General features: G+C 39.2%; 1 protein-coding gene across 1 annotated transcript in view; it reads right to left on the bottom strand.

Moving 5' to 3' along the window:
- Positions 1–18170, bottom strand: part of GLP1R (glucagon like peptide 1 receptor) — a 3029130-nt gene that overhangs the window by 2043484 nt on the left and 967476 nt on the right. Inside the window, exon 4 of the mRNA XM_044084828.1 lies at positions 11630–11737. Within this exon, the coding sequence (XP_043940763.1) occupies positions 11630–11737 (108 nt within the window). The remainder of the gene's footprint in view (positions 1–11629; positions 11738–18170) is intronic.

The raw sequence follows: 18170 nt of genomic DNA, 5'->3' as shown, positions 1-18170 counted from the left end.
TTTGTGTCCCAGAGACTCCCCCATCTGTGAAACACACTCCCTCTCCACATCAAACAGAGTACCTCATTATACCTTTTCAAGCACAACCTAGATAACTGGATGGGAAACAGAAAATCCACACCTGGGATTCCACCTGTGTCCCTGCTGGACAGGCGCTTTGGATGCTGACTTATAGGTTCATAGGTAGGTACTAGGCTATTGGCCCAACGGCCTAAGTATGCCTAGCCAACAAGGTTCCCTGGCTTATGCCACCCAAAAAAGTTAATTTCCTGTGCCCCTGTCGAGCAGAGCCACAGAAGTGATCCCCAGGGTGTATTTCCTATTGCCCATCACTCATCAAGATTTTTCTTGGAGTGCTAATGAGGAACTTTGCTTGACATAGATGGGTAGCTTGTTACAGAGTATAGGAAGTCTCTGGGACAGGAATCTATCCCTCCAGCATGTCCTGTTTCTTGTGGTGACAAGGTTTAGGTCCTTAGAGTGTGTAGCTTTGAGGGATTGGGATTTCTTTAGGTGTAGCATGTCCAACAGCTCTGGGCTTAACATAGCTTTATATGTTAGGCAGAGATCTCCTCGGAGCAGGTGATATGCTACAGAGTAAAGCTGGAGTTTTTTTGAGATGGTCAGTGTAGGGCATCTGTTTGAGGCCAGTAATCCTCTTTGTGAGGTACTTCTCTGGCCTTTCCAGCTGCTCCAGATGTCTTGTGAGGTACATTCCAAAAGCATTGTACTCTGTAATGGGTCTAATGAGTGCCAAGTAGAGGGGAACATTTACCTCCTTTTTCCTGGATAAGAACCTTTTTGTGATGAGGTGTGCCATAGAGAAGGATTAACGTACTTCTGTGGCGATGTGATTATCAAAGGAGAGACTACTGTCCACCTGGGTCCCAAGGTCTCTTATCACACATTTGGCGTTAAGTAGACTGCCGTTTATGTGGTAGTTCATGGGTACAGAGTTTTTACCAAAGGGGATGAGAATGCACTTTTTGGCATTGAGCTTGAGGCCATGCCTCTGACACCAGGCATCTGTCTCAGTGAGGCCCTTCTGCAGGATGTCCACATCATTTGGGGACTTGAATAAGGCTCCTAGTTTGCAGTCATCTGTGAACTTCATTAGCCAGAGGCGTTCTGTGTTAGCCTGTACTTCAGAGAAGTAGATACCAAACAGGAGAAGTTCCCGGACTGAACCCTGTGGTACTCCACTTGTCACTGGTTTGAAGTCAGATTTGGAGTCTGCAACTTTTACAGTGTGGGTTCTGTCAGTGAGCCAGTTGGCAGCCCATCTTGTGATGTAGGGATTTATACCTCGTTTAGTGAGTTTAGCTATAATTCCAGAATGGGGGATGGTGTTGAAAGCCTTGGTGAGGTCAAGATAGGCTGTGTGAACCACCTTACCCTCGTCTACGGCTTTGGTGACTGCCTCAAAGAAGTCAATCAGGTTCAGAAGGCATGATCTGCTTTTCACAAACCTGAACTGGGTGGGGTCCAGAGTTTGGAGGTTACCAATGTCTTTGTTTATGAGTTCAATGATGATATGTTACATGGCCTTGTAGACCAGGCTCATAAGGCTAATAGGGTGATAGTTCCCAGGATCAGTGGTGGCTCCCCCTTTGTGGAGTGGGATAACTGTTGCTGTGCACCATTCAGCGGGCACAAAGCCTGATGTGAGACTATGATTGAACATGGTGCTTAGGTGGGTAGCCAGTTCGTTCTGAAGTTCGTGTAAAACACAGCTTGAGATGTTGTCCGGTCCCATAGATGCTGTGTTTTTGGTTTTAGAGAGTGCAGCTTTTACCTGCATAGGGACTCTGCATTCTTCCTCTACAGATATGGGCCCTTTAAGGGGTGAGAGGGGCGTAAAGTTAACACTGAACCTATCTGTCAGGATGTTGGCAATATCATTTGGTTATGTAATTTTCATGCCGTTGTGCTGTAACTCAGAGCAGATCTGGGTGTTGCCATTGAGATTCTTGACATAGCTATAGAATGCTTTGTGGTTGCCCTTAGAATCAGTGGCGATTTTGTTTTCGTAGCTAGCTTTGGAGGATCTTATAAAGGATCTCAGCTTCTTACTGACACTGACAAGGGAGCTCCTCAACTCATGGGATTTTACTTTTTTTTGCAACAGTTTCTTTCTTCTGTTGTAGAGTTTGTTTATGGCAGGGGACCACCAGACTGGCTTCTTTTTTTGGAAGATAGCATCTTGGTTCTGTTTGGGATAGCATGATCCATGCACTCGTGTAAGTGCTTATAGAGTGCATTTGTGTAGGATTCAGCAGTCGTAACTGTATTGTCCATCTGCATGGGTGTCATGAAGTTTGCCACTTCTGTCTTAAGAAGCATGAAGTTGGCTTTGAAGAAATTTTTTACTGCGGTTTCCTTAATGGTGGGTGGGGGCGAGATACGGATATCTAGGGTGATTAGTTATGGTTGGATCTGACCAACGAGGAGTTGACTTCAGGTGTGGAACACCGGTCACTCATGTTGGTAATGACTAAGTTTAGGATATTGTTGTCCCTGGTGGGGGTGTGGATAAGTTGATCCAGGGCATTGGAATTTATGAATTTCAGAAAGTGTTGAGCAAAGGAGTCGGTACATGAGTAGTTTTCCCAGTTAATGGTGGGGTAGTTGAAATCGCCCATTATTAGGGTGTTTGGTTAAACCCTAATATTTTCCAGTATATCAAGAAAAGAGGAGTGGGAATCCTGGGGCATGGTGGGGGATCTGTAGTAAGCTACAATTTGGATTGCAGTTTTGCCCAGAGTTAGTTGCACTTGGATAACCTCGGATGCATTATGCTGGGCAACTAGCCTGGAGGTGTGGATATTCTTAATGAATATGGACACACCTCTGCCTTTGGTTTTCTGGTCCAGGTTAGAGGGCCGAAAAGTGTGGTATAAGTTATAGCCTGGTAATGCAGGGGTGCTCTCTGGAGCCTTGAACCAGGTCTCAGTCACTGCACAGATATCGATGTTCTCCATTTTAAGGAGTGCCCCGAGTGAGTGCATTTTGAGATTTAGACTTCTTGCACTGAGTAGCATTACCCTGAGTTTTTGCTTGCCTTTTCCTGTTACGGTGGTGAATTTGTCATTTGAACCTTGCCTAGAAAACACACTATAGGGGCGGCAAGACCCTTAGCCTGTATCCAGAATCCCAGGGGCGACAGGTGCAGGCCACCTCTGGCAAAGCATTGTGGTCTGTCGACCATGTCGTTCCAGGCAGACAGATACTGGATCCCCTTGTTTAAACATGGGCTAAACTCTTGGCTAGGCTTACAAGAGCCTCAGGGCAAACAGTCCAATAACTTCCTATGATCCTATGATGTGTGTGTGTGTGTGTGTGTGTGTGTGTGTGTGTGTGTGTGTGTGTGTGTGTGTGTGTGTGTGTGTGTGTGTGTGTGTGTGTGTGTGTGTGTGTGAGTGTGAGTGTGTGTGTGTGTGTGTGTGTGTGTGTGTGTGTGTGTGTGTGTGTATACGTATGTATGTATGTATGTATGTATGTGTGTGTGTGTGTTTATATTTATATAAATGCTGAACACTCTTTATGCTACAGATCTGTTTAGTCGACCATATTTGACAATAAATTTGGGCTATTTTTTTATTGGGTTTCAAGTTTTTCAATAGTTCCATAGTTGTGAATTTGTCTGAAGTACACTACATGAGTTTGTTTTCTGTTTACACACATACACACACACACACACACACACACACACACACACACACACATATATATATATATATATATATATATATATATATATATATATATATATATATGGGTCTACTTTTCTTGTTCACTTGTTCGAAAACACACTTCTTCATATATAAGTAGCGGAGGTGTGGGGGTGCAGGAGATCTTGCCCACCTACAAAAATGTGTTTCACTTTGCCAGACCCGATCTCTGCTATTTATATATACAATTCCGAGATCGCAATACAGTGGGGAAAGGTATATTTCCTTATCCCCACTGTACTGCACTTTGGTAAACTGATTTTCCCGAAAGTGCACTTTCAGTTAAGTGCATTTTCGCTACAGTGGGCCTTGGGTTTCTCTTGTTCGAAGAAGTGTGTTTTTGAACAAGAAAAGTAGACCTATATATATATATATATACATATATATATATATATATATATATATATATATATATATGTGTGTGTGTGTGTATGTCTATGTATGTTTATATACATATATATATATATATATATATATATATATATATATATATATATATATATATATATATAAATATACATACACGCACACATACACATACACACACACACACATATATATATATATATATATATATATATATATATATATATACATATATACATATATATGGTAATTCCACTAATGCAAAAGTATAAACAACTATTTAAAAACTTAATCTTCTGCTATTTTGGAAGGAACATAGATGCTAGGTGATTGCCAGTGTTTTTGTCAATCATTTATTCTTTTAAATCACATTTTCAGCACTTTCTTGCACTGTAAAGGTTTCAGTCCAACTTCATCAGAAAATAACATAAAATGAACCTAGGCTTATTGTTTAACTGATGTGGAGAGTGGGGGATGAAATAGATCCCCAGTCCAAGACATTCAAATTCACCCTCCATAGAAAAAAGCACCTTCTGAAATAGCTACCTTGATTTTCACATCCAGCACCCCTCCTTCATGAAGCGGAACATCATGAATGGGCAGTACATATGGTTAAGCAGAACTGTTAGTAAGGAAGATTCTTTCCACCTCAAAAGCCAGTGCCTCAAGAACTTCTTCCTGGAAAGGTGCTACCCAGAGGATCTAGTCTCCAGTCATGTGAGTGGTAATCACAAGGACAGAAAACATGGATTCCATCCCAAAGCTCAAGCAGCAGAGGACACCACTCCAAGGTTTCCCTTGCCCATCTCTCTAGATGCCACCAGCGTCAAAGACATCCTCATAAAAACTGGGCACTCATAGCACAGTACCCAGAGCTAGCCCTAATTCTTGGAAACCAGCCAAATTCTTCTACAAAAAGAGTGTGTCCCTCAAAGCCACATTTGAACCAGAAATGAGGCTGCAGGTACACACCCTCGATGCACCCCCAGGCATGCACCAATGCGGGAAATGCCACTGGTGCAATTTTGTCATTTAAACGGCAAAGGTATGTCTCACCACCGCACAGGTGTTTATTCGCATAAAAGACCATTTAAACTGCGAGACTCTCAACATGGTTTACATTGCAGTATGCTCTCAATGTGAAATGTACTACATTGGAAAAAACACAAGACTACTTAGGATCCAGATAAAAGAACATGTGGGAGCCATCCAGAAATGAGACCCTTACAATGCACTAGCCAGGCATAGTAGGGCCTGCTCCCAGGTCTCTGAATTCCAATTTTCAGCAACTGAAAAAGTCACAGATCCCCTGGGATTACCAAACCCCCTATGGGACACAGACATCTTACTGTTAGTTAAAGAGTTAAAATAGCAGGTACAATTGCAAGCAGACATACTACCAGGACTAAATGAAAACCTGAGCATTTCCAGCATCCTTAAATGGATTAAGTATCTCCCTATCCCATCCCCCACTTGCCACGCCATTTAAATAATAATTTAGTTTTATTTAACATTTGTTTACTAGAGTCCAACTTGGAAGAAGCCAATTTTCAGCAAAAGCCCGGTGAGAAATGGCCCAGAAGCATGTCTTTGCAATATGGGGGGAAACCGGAGCACCTGGACGAAACCCACATGAACACAGGGAGGACATACATACTCTGCACACAAGGCACCCCAGCCAGGAATTGAACTAGAGAACAGCTTGCTGTGAGGCAACACTGCAAACTGCTGCACCACTGTGGCATCCAATAAGCCTATGTTCATGGATTAGAGAACTCCTTAACCCATCCCTGCTCACCACACCACTTAAATATTAAGCCTAGGTTCATTTTATGTCATTTTCTGATGAAGTTTACCTGAAAATTTTACAACGAATGAAAGCATTCAAAATGTGATCTAAATGAATAAAAGGCTGACCAAAACACCGGGAATAGCCTAGCCTCTATGTTGCTTCCAAAACAGCAAAAGTTTCTTATGTTTTGTTTATATATATATAAATATATATATATATATATATATATATATATATATATATATATATATAAATGCTGAACACTGTCAATGCTGGAGCTGGGTGGCATCTGTTTAGTCGACCATATTTGGTAGACTAAGCAAACATTTGACACCTGTGAGATTGGGTTTACTATTAGTATGGTGAACGTGCCTTGTGTGAACCTGACACGAATAGTATTCAGAATGCAGAAAACGCAGTAGCTGACGGTTGGAATGTCGAAAAGATATGTCCGACTGCATAATGGCAATCGAGCCAATGCAGTCGAGCATGACATTCTCGGCCATATGTAGTCTAGCAAGTGGTGCATACATGGGCGATGTTTGTATTGAGATCGCAGGACAGTGCAGATCGGGAGATTTATCCTTTCCTGCACTGTAGTGTGATCTCGGAGTTGGAATATATAAATGGCAGGGGGTGTGGGGGTGCAGGGGGGCTTGCCCCCCTGCACAAACAGTACTGTTAACGATGTGCAGTATGGATCTAGTCCGGACGTACTGCTGCTAAGGGGGAACGGACTTCAGAAGTCGAATTTGACTTTGTGTGTATTGGTTTTTGGTAGTTCAACCTATGTACCTTTTGAAAATTGGACATGTAAACCAGATTTGTGAACAGCTTACGTTCCGATGTTCGAAGTTTTAATAGTACACTGTGAGATTGCAGAATATTTGGGGTAGGGGAATATGCCCTTTCTCAATATTGTGCAATATCTGAGTTGATATATATATATATATATATATATATATATATATATATAATTATATATGTGGGGTAGGGGGGGCTTGTCCCCCACAAAAAAAAAAAAGATGTTTTTTACTTATTTTTTTGTGTTTGTTTTTACATGCATCGAGGCTGTTGCCCACCAAATGCGTGGTAGAGTATGGACTTTTGAAATGTCGATGTTCTCCAATCAATGTTATAAGCAATACAAAAATATTACTATCAGTTTACCTAAGAAAGTGTGTGTTACAGTAGTCAAGAATTGGGTGGACTATGACAATGAAGTCTTAAGACAGTTGACAGGCCCCACTTGTTATATGATGATGATGTTAGATCCCATGCAGGGCTTTAAGGTTAAGACAGGTTTTTTTCTGCAAATCCAGGTTAAATTGCAGCCAAATTAAGGCAGGAATTAATGGAGAAACTCCCATGATGCAAACATTTTTCATTTTACCCAAGATTCATAAATCTATTGATAACACTCTGGATAATCAAATTATTTCTGAGAAAGGATAAGTCAGAGACAATTTTTGCTTATTTAGAAAAAATGTTTAAACCTTCTAGATCAGGGGTGTCCAACAGATGGCCCTAGGTCCACAATCTGGCCCACCAAAGCATTTTATCTGGCTCTTTGTATGTCCTGCACCAAACTGTTTTGAATGGACAGATACATGCTGGACATGGTAATGTGGCCCTAAAACCTTGTCAAGTATGTTAAGTGGCGGTACACCCCTGTTCTAGAAGTTATCCCAGCATGTTTAAAGAATGTTTTGGTGTGTTGGAAGGTTTAAAGATCTGTACACTAAATTTTATCATAACTATGGTTATACAGTCTTTGTATTTCCAGTATAATAGATAAAGACAGAATAGAGGCAGTAGAATTTTGGCTAAACAAAGTTAGTTCATATGATGAAAGATGCAAAACACTCATTTTGCATTTACTGGATTTAGTGTTAAACATGAATGCCTTTTACTATATAAATGTTATTTACAGTTAAAAGGCACAATAATTTCTTACTTATTTATGTGGACTTGGTCATGGGATTTCTTGAGAAATGCTATATGTGTGATTCTGATGTAATATTAATTTGGACCACATTTTCTTGTGGAAAAGATTTTTGAATGACTTTTGGCAGGCCTGGATAAGAAGGAATGAACAGCTACATATGTTTGCTACATTTCTGAATTCAAAAAGATGGAATATTGCATATAAATAGAAATGTCGTTTGGAAAATACTGGTGTTCCCTGATGTGAATACTTCTGAGTTAATGCATGGCTACCTGAATACATCTTTATTTAGAAAAAAAAAATAGTAAAACTTCATTAATGAATGCCAAGAGCTGTCATCCTAAACACATTAACTGCAATCACCCTAAATCTCAATATTTTTGTTGCTTATGTCTCACTCACACGAGCGTGCTCGCGCGCGCACACACACACACACACACACACACACACACACATAAAATTAAAAAAAATTAACTGACCCCTAATATATGTGCTCTTAACAAACAATCACATATATATCTAAATAAAATACGTGTGTGTGCATTTTTCAGATATATTTCAAATGCATTTATACTTTCCATTTAACTATTTTATGTCTTAGTAACTACAGAGGGATTAAACTGATCAGTCACAGCATGAAATTATGGGAAAGAGTAGTGGAAGCTAGGCTAAGAAGGGAGGTGATGATTAGTGATCAGCAGTATGGTTTCATACCAGGAAAGAGCACTACAGATGCGATGTTTGCTCTGAGAGTGTTGATGGAGAAGTACAGAGAAGGTCAGAAGGAGTTGCATTGTGTCTTTGTGGATTTAGAGAAAGCATATGACAGGGTGCCTAGAGAGGAGTTGTGGTATTGTATGAGGAAGTTGGGAGTGTCAGAGAAGTATGTAAAAGTGGTACAGGATATGTACGAGGGTAGTGTGACAGCGGTGAGGTCTGCGGTGGGAGTGACGGAAGCGTTTAAGGTGGAGGTGGGATTACATCAAGGATCAGCTCTGAGCCCTTTCTTATTTGCAATGGTGATGGACAGGTTGACAGACGAGATCAGACAGGAGTCCTCATGGACTATGATGTTTGCAGATGACATTGTGATCTGTAGTGAGAGCAGGGAACAGGTAGAGGAGACCCTGGAGAGGTGGAGATATGCTCTAGAGAGAAAAGGAATGAAGGTCAGCAGGACTAAGACAGAATATAAGTGTGTGAATGAGAGGGAGGATAGAGGAGTGGTGAAGATGCAGGGAGTAGAGGTGGCAAAGGTGAATGAGTTTAAGTACTTGGGATCAACAGTTCAGAGTAATGGTGAGTGTGGAAGAGAGGTGAAGAAGAGAGTGCAGGCAGGATGGAGTGGGTGGAGAAGAGTTTCAGGAGTGATTTGTGACAGACAAGCACCAGTAAGAGTGAAAGGGAAGGTCTACAAGAGGGTAGTGAGACCAGCTATGTTATACGGGTTGGAGACAGTGGCATTGACAAAAGGCAGGAGTCAGAGCTTGACGTGGCAGAGTTGAAGATGTTAATATTTGCACTGGGTGTGACGAGGATGGACAGGATTAGGAATAAGTATATTAGAGGGTCAGCCCAGGTTGGAAGGTTTGGAGACAAAGCCAGAGAGGCAAGATTACATTGGTTTGGACATGTGCTGAGGAGGGATGCAGAGTATATTGGGAAAAAGATGCTAAGGATGAAATTGCCAGATAACAGGAAAAGAGGAAGGCCTAAGGTAAGGTTTATGGATGTTGTGAGAGAGGACATGCAGGTGGTTGGTGTGACAGAGCAAGATGCAGAGGACAGGAAGAAATGGAAACAGTTGATCTGCTGTGGCGACCCCTAACGGGAGCAGCCGAAAGAAGAAACAGGAGATGTCTTTTCAATGATCATGTGACAAACTTTTTGTTACTAGATAAATATTAGATACATTGTTTTGGTTAACATTGTTGATGCTGTATTAGCAAAACCAGTTTATCCTTGGATGTTGCTAGGTGAATAAAGTCTTCTTTATTTTTTTATTAGAGTTTAGTAACTGCAGTCATTATTTTTCTGATGTCTGAAGAGTGTCATTATTAGGAAAAAGGTATTTAGTATGCCAATCTATGGGTGTTAGTGGCAGAGGTAGGTTTAGGATTATCAGATATGACTAAGCTTGGGAATGGGGTACTTCATCCACCTGCACAACCTTATTCATGTACGCTAACCCTAACACTACACATTAGTGTACTATATGCCCTTTCTGTAATAATGTCACTTCACAAGATTCACAGAACGTACACACACACCCATACATACTCTGCAAGCATATCACTCACCAGTCAATTCACTACATCTATCCTCTAATCCTAGCCCTTGTTATAAACCTTACCTGCAGAATCTTGCACATGCACACACACTCGATCCCAATGCTGACATTTTCATTATAATTGAAACTTTAGGCATTATTGCCCACTCCCAGATATCTTTTATTTCATAATTCCAAATCAACAAAACCTCCTATAGGTAAAGGTTCCTTCATTTGGACTGAATCGACAAATAACGGACAGCTGTTATGTCAACCATGGATGATCAACAGTACAGCTGATCACCATACTGGTACAAGACTGCTGTTATAGCTGGGGAGGGCATATACCCTTTCCCCACTACTTTTATCTCTCTCTCTAGATATATATATATATATATATATATATATATATATATATATATACACACACACACACACACATACACATATATATATATATTTATATATACACACAGATATATATATATATATATATATATATATATATATATATATATATATATATATATATGTGTGTGTGTGTGTGTGTGTGTATATATATATAGATATATATATATATATATATATATATATATATATATATATATATTATTTTTATTTGTGTTTTTGTGACCTTGGAAATGCTGCCATTTTGTCTATCAACCTTAAGCTGATCAAATAAAGTCTTTTTGGGTTTGAACAATCATATATAAATTAAATGAAACATGATGGTTCACAGTAGACCCCAAATTTGTTTTATTTCCAAACAATATGCAGTAACAGATTATTGGATGGGCGTTCGAAAGACAAGTGTAAATGGGCGTGCCTTCATTGAAGGTTGGACGTCGAGCTGGCACCTTGTCGTTCGTTAAAAAAATCTACTGCCAATCATCAGCGGACCGGAGTTCCGCTGTGGTGACCCCTAACCAGGAAAAGCTGAAAGACAACCACCACCATGCAGTAACAGATTACATTATACGTTTGTCAAGAAACAATGTCATTCAGAAAATCATATAACAGCTTACAGTGGGTAATGTGTTGTCCCCAGTAAAATAAGGACTTATGCAGGAGGTACCAAATAAAATCATAGTTTAGATGACTCACCAATCATTTTAACAGGGCTTAATCGACCAGCACCTCTTTGCATGCAGACTTAAGGCCATACAATATGAACCACATCATAAACAGGAAGTCCAACCTGGACACATTGTAAACTAAGAAGTAAAAGACTTCAACTCAAACCTGAAATTAAAATTTTGCTTTATAATCAGGATAACAACTTATAACCATTAAAATCATTACTCAGGATAACCATTCCCTCAGGTGAATATGTTTCTGTTGGCATAATAATGCAATTAGTTTCATATTTCTGAAGCAATCAAAAGCTTGCTTTTACCAACCCTGAGAAATAAAACAGTTTCCCAGAACCAGAACATCCTATTTCCACTTACATAGACACGTGTGGCAGTACAAATTAACTAGTGCAGTTTCAAAATATTTCTTAATTTTCTGTTGTTTCTTACCAGACTTGGCCCAAGGCAGGTACCATGGACAGCTGACATTTACAAACATTCCTGGTATTCCATCAGGCCAGCAAGCATACTCATCAAATGTTCTGTTACAGAATGGCTCTGAAAAAAAGCAAGAAACAGGAAGGCTTTTAGTTAGCATGACACTTAAAACCATGTGAACTAAATCAGATGAAGAGGTGTAAAATAAAAGAAGTTTACAATTATAGTGCTCGCCACTTATAATGGATCGGTTTGGCAGAAAGTATTTTATTGCCATTATGGTGATTGTCAGCTGTACATTTGCTGCTTTGCCAGAGTCTCCCTTATACAGAATCACATAGTGATATAACAAAAAAACAGAGATGTCAAGATGATACAGTGTCACTGTACTCTTAAACAAAGACATATAAATGTGTTAAATACTGATTTTACTTTTTGTAATTTTTAATAGAGTCATTTTTGAATTTGTGTCATTTACTGTTTTTGTTAATGATTTTTAATGGCTAATGCATTATGCAACTGGAATGTAATAAAACAAATGAAATACAGATAACCAATTAAAAGTCACCATGTCACTTCAGCAAATCAATAACAGTTTCACTGCAGTGGAAGAAATCTGCACTAGTCTGTCTCTAGGCACATGGGCAGTACTATCTTTCTGTACTTTTCATTTTCTGAAGGACTCAACAGTTTGGCAGATTGTAAATGTCCTGCTCCATTACTTTAAGAAGGGTCAGAAAGGCATTTCAAACACCTAAAGGGTAACCTGCCACTCAACTTGTAGCTCACCATCCTGACAGGCACCATCATTATTTTAGTTAGACACAGGCACCCATACATTAATAGAAAAGATAACAAACTATATTAACATTCATCATGTATATGCATTATGAATTACATATAGGTTTTCTTTCATTTAAAAAAAATCATTCATTCCAGCATTACATACATTGCTCACTTCCTGCCTTTGCTTAAACCTCACTGCTCTTCCTAAACTTTAATCTGCACATATAGTTCCCACAAATTCCATTTATTTCTATCTATGTATTTCATTCCTTCCCTTTTCTAATGATTCCATCTTCAGTTATTTTATCTCTTTTACAATATTCATTACTTCAGTTGAACTTGGGTTTAGAATTTGATTTCCATTTTATAGTAATTACTTTTTTGGCAAACAATAGTATTAAAAATTAGTAGGACCTTACTACGTCAATTTGTGAAGAGGTCATGGACAATAACTAATAAAGAGTTGAAATTTATTTGGAAGGGGAAGAGGGCAAGAGGTGATCATTCTCATAAAACAAGGTGGTTTAGGATAATCTGATTTGAATGAATATTTTAGATTACACCACTAAGGCTTATATACACAACACAAGCAGAAGGTTATAGGTCAAAAGTGGAACATAATAATGATGAAACACAGTTTTAGAAATAGAGAGAGAGCAGGATTTTAGATGTAGATCATTAAGTGGAATAAGAACAACCATACAAAATATCGCATTCATAAAGTAGCGGTATTCTAAGAACTGAGCCAAAATGAGGATGGAGAAAGGAGATTTTGTCAACTGGAATTACTTCAAGTAGGGGCACAGAAAATAGGCAAGATGGGGGGCTGGAATTTGCTGGATAAAACTGGCAAAGGAACCAAGGTACTGGAAGCAAATAACTAGGGAGGGAAAAGTAATACAGAGGGATGAGGTTAAGCAGAAGTTTAGACTACAGGTTAGAGACAGCATAAACGGAAGGCCTGTTCTGGTAAAGTTTTTATTCTATTCTAGAACATAACCTACTATTGAAAATGGATAATTAGTGGGGCATACAAAATATTGCATGATACCCAGAAGAATCATTCAGAGGAGGTTAAAAAACATTAGGAAGAGAGACTGGAAAATCAATTTACAAGAAAACAATGGGAGGACATCTGCATCACTCCCAAGTAAGCAACAAAGTCTAGAAGATTTAAGATTTCTGCTTAGAAATATTTGCACAGGTATTTTTATACCCAAAGCAGAATTCAGAGCCTTCATCATTCTTTCCATCCTCTTCAGCACACATTGCTTGATAATTGTTTCCTAGACTGCACAGCCTGTCCTCAATGTCATCCATGTATTCTGGTGGTATGTCACCAAGAGACCAGAGATATGGGAATTTTGTAACTATCAAAACCATGGAGCAGGGTTCTTCTGTTGGAATGGTTAGGCTCTGTGCTTTCAAGCAATCATATACCATAAAACTAGTACACAAAAAACTAGGCTCTCTATACAGGCATAAGTCCTTTCTTTCACAAAAAGCAAGAGTCACTCTTGCACAAAGCCACCTCCTCTCAACTCTATTATACGCAGCACCAATCGTTACCCAAATCAGACAATGTGACCTAGACAAACTAGAATCATGCTACAATAAAATAGCCAAGTTTGCTACTAACTCAACCTATAGAACCCATCACTGTGCTGCACTAAAAGAACTAAAATGGATTGAGCTACCACAGCTACTTAACTATCACCAGCTGGGCACAGCCTACAATATTCTCAAATATCCTGAAAAAAAACCCTCATTATCCAACCTACATACTGCTATACTGCAAACCGGTACCTAAGATCCAGTGAAAACTTTCTCCTCTCCATCACCAAGGCTAACAATAATGCAGGGGAAAGCGCTCTACTCCCACACCGTTGCCAGAAATTGGAACTCTCTTCCTCCCTATCCGTGTCCACTGCCCCCTCCACATCCATATTCAAAAACTCCCTCAAATCGCACCTTCTTAGTACCTGGTTATGCCCTTGTATCACATAACCCCACCCATACTACTATTAACTTCCCAAACTCCTCTTTCATCACATGCTGGATCTCTGATCCCCTGTAGGCTTGGTCATCTGAAAGGGTACTTTTAACTATAGAATCTTACTTGATATATTTTGTTCTCTTACAAATGTATAACTGACGTTGTCTTTTTACCCATGTTCTATATCTTCTTTTACCTGGAGTGCTTTATTAATTTCTTGTTATATTACTATGCTCAGCATATATGATAAAACCTGTTTTGTGTATTATGCTGGATGTACTGTAACTGACATTGTCTTTTACCTATGTTCTAGATCTTCTTTTACCTGGAGTGTTTTTATTAATTTCTTGTTATATTACTATTCTCAGCATACACAATGTAACCTGTTTTGTGTATTATTGCTGGATGTACTGTATTTGTATAACTTGATGCTGGAGCTTTTCTCTCCGGGCCTCTGCTGAAAATGAACCTGGTCCATTCGGAATTTCCCAGTTAACAAATGTAAAATAAATAAATAAAATAAATAAATTTTGGTGAGTACAGTGTATTGTCAAAGCAGTGGACAATTATTTTCCCATATAGCAGCCTTGAAGACCATTACTGTAGTGAAACATGGTACAGCAGAAAAGCACAACGCACACATTCTGATGCTGATAGATCAGCATATAAAGCTTGATTCTTCCTCTGTTTAGCACTGAAATGTATTCCTTGGCTGATGGGCTGAATTATGCTTGCAGTTTGTAGGAAGCAAAATAAAATTTGTTCTCATCCTGGAATGGTGGGACATTCTGAGAATAGTTTCCTAGGGGCAATGCAATATTTCTGCCTTACAATAATCTATCTCAGTGATGTACCAAGGTCTCAGAATATCCCTAGTAATCCAAAATGTCCAGCTTGACTTTTGGAAGAATAGGACATTCTGTCCCCACTCTAGAAAAAATGCAGCAAGACATTTCAGACTTGTCAAAAAGAATACACAACTTAATCAAAAATGCATTCTATGGCATCTTTCTACTTCAATAAATGAATAGGTTTGAAAGTTAAGGTGCCATAATGTATGCATCGTAAGATTCAGAGGGACATGTACATTCCAGTGCTCTGCAGCCATGGTGTCATCCATCATTCTTTTCTTGTGGCATCACTTAATGCCAGTGCTATTTCTGTGTTTCCAGCAATTATTACTGTAATTATTGGGTATGAAATCTGGATTGCAAGCTACAGTTTATTCTGCCAGCTGATGTCCACTTATTAGTGGCCTTTGTCTCCTACTTACACTGTTCAATACAGTATAAACTTCAGGTCTAGATTAGCTGCGTTTAATGAAATGCATCTAGAATAGGTATGTATTTATCTAACCATGTCCATCATCTCCTTGGCAGGTGGCCTGCACTGTTTCATTTTTCTGTACACTTTCAACCTTTTAGAACACATTGCATAAAACTAGAGGTGAGATTCAGAGAAATGGTCCTTACTACACATGGCAAGTAAAGTTTGTAATACAAGTATAATGCCAATTCCCAGTTGACAGACAAATGAAAAGGAGTGGTACAGTGATACATTACTATACAACACTGCACATTAAGCAGACAACTGGTATGCAGCACATATGCAAATGAACTATTCAGCTTTACTAAGATTGGTAACTTAGCTCAGAAATACTATACAATGCAGTAAGGTTCTCTTCAGAGACTGCTTTGTAGCCCTGTTACAGAGGAGCAGTAGGAAAAGATACTGCAGTATGTTGATGTGGAAGCACAGCTCTTTCAGACTCTCCACAACACTAGTATATGCACATACACTTGTGCAGGCTCAAACACATTCACACACACACACACACACACACATACACACACACACACACACACACACACACACATGAACATACACACACATACACACACACACACACACGCACACAGACGCACGTACGTGCGCACACACACACACACACACACACACACACACACACACACACACACACACACACACACACACACACACACACACACATTATGGTTAATTGTACCAAAAGTAACCCAATAGTTCTATTACAGTAGTTCTCTAGCTCTTAATGTGTGACACTTCAGATAATCAACAACAGTTACTCTAATACTATCTTGCATATGAATCTGTTCTTAAGTGTATCTAATAAAAATTATAAAAGCTAGTTTCCATCTTGGGGCATGGCTCTGTGCATTGGGATTGATAAATGTTTCAATACCTTCTCACTGTAGAATTCTAGAGTTTAATTAGGGTGCCAAAGTGGATCTTATACATTTCTCACACCATGTACAACAGGAGTTTGTTCTTTGGGACATGCATGAAGTTGAGCATATGGCAGTGTGGTTCCCTAAGACTTTCAGCATACCCCAGGGCATGTATAATAAACTGTCATTGAGATAAACCCTAAATTTTATTTCTATAACATGAAAGCCCACTGAATTGAGATCAAGGTCTGTTTTATTTGATGGACATCCCATTGCTACTTTTTGTCACTATAATCTGTTTTCAATGACAGATACATAATTGTTACTCTGGATGTCACAAAAGGATCAGAGGAAATGGGCAAGGAAAACTCTAAAAGGCCAACCAGGATTCACTTAATTGTAAGGCTGACCAATATTCCCTTACCTCTCTGGCATTGCTAGAGCAAGCAGCACTAGTATAAATGCAAGAAGTCAAAATGGCTGCTGCTAGGCATGAGGCTAAGCCTGAAGTCTAGAGAAATCCTTCTTACGCAACATTATCTTACCCAAAAGCATCAATAGCTTTCAACCACAGCTCTTTAACTGCATGGCACTCTGAGATGATAGAAGATCTCACCAAGTAGTCCCATAGACTACAATTTAAACTATATAATCTAGAAACACATGTAAGAGGAATAACCTCCAAGTGGTCAGTCTGCCTGAGGGGAAGAAGGCTCAGAACCAGATGTTCATCAGGCTCTCCAGTAGTCTAATAGGTACACCAGATTAGAAAATAAGAGGAGAATCATTAAGAAAGTCAAGAAACAAGGTTAACAATTTTTAAGGAGAAAGGTATATTTTTCCAACTTTAATGAAGTGTTGAGATTATGGCTTTAACAATCACCTCTACTTTTCTCAAGTGCTAACTATTTAACAGAGGACAAGTATACTATACTCTGGTGCTAGCTATCTATCAGAGGACAAGTATACTATACTTTGCTTGGTATCCGAAGCAGGGTCTTTTCTGACACTCTTCCCAAAGGCAATAATCTGCTCTTAAAGGAGCATGGAAGAAAGACACATGGAAAGTAGGTTTTACCAGACTAGTAAAGGGAAGAAAAGATCAGATCAGTTCATATGACCACGTGTAAATCACCAGAGGAGAAGAGAGTTTGTGGATTACCACTATTAAAACCAGCAGCCTCCTGCTGTCCAGTGAGATCAGCTAATACCAGAAATTCTTTCAATGACCCATTTTGATGTACATCATGTATAAAATGCTCAGTGAGAAGACCAAAGGGAAAGATGAAATTGAAGACTTTATAGATTTCTCATTGCCAGATCTACACCTAAAGGAGTTAGAAATGTTAAAATATTCATTGAAAAAGGCAAAACTGCCAAGAAATTTAGTGTTAATCACAAAGGGACAGCAGTTAACCAGGTAACATTAAGTCAAACAATATATGGCTTTATTTAGATGTGGTATTCTTCACAAGGCTATGGCTTGCTGTCCTGCTCTCAATCAGCTCTATCCTTCTAGTAGGTTAATTCATGAACAACTCCAACCTAAATGCTTGGCTGGAGA

The sequence above is a fragment of the Protopterus annectens genome, chromosome 1.part1, assembly GCF_019279795.1.
Source record: "Protopterus annectens isolate FY-2018-M chromosome 1.part1, PAN1.0, whole genome shotgun sequence".
In the NCBI taxonomy this organism is placed as follows: Eukaryota; Metazoa; Chordata; order Ceratodontiformes; family Protopteridae; genus Protopterus; species Protopterus annectens.
This window is presented reverse-complemented; position numbering and strand designations above follow the sequence as displayed.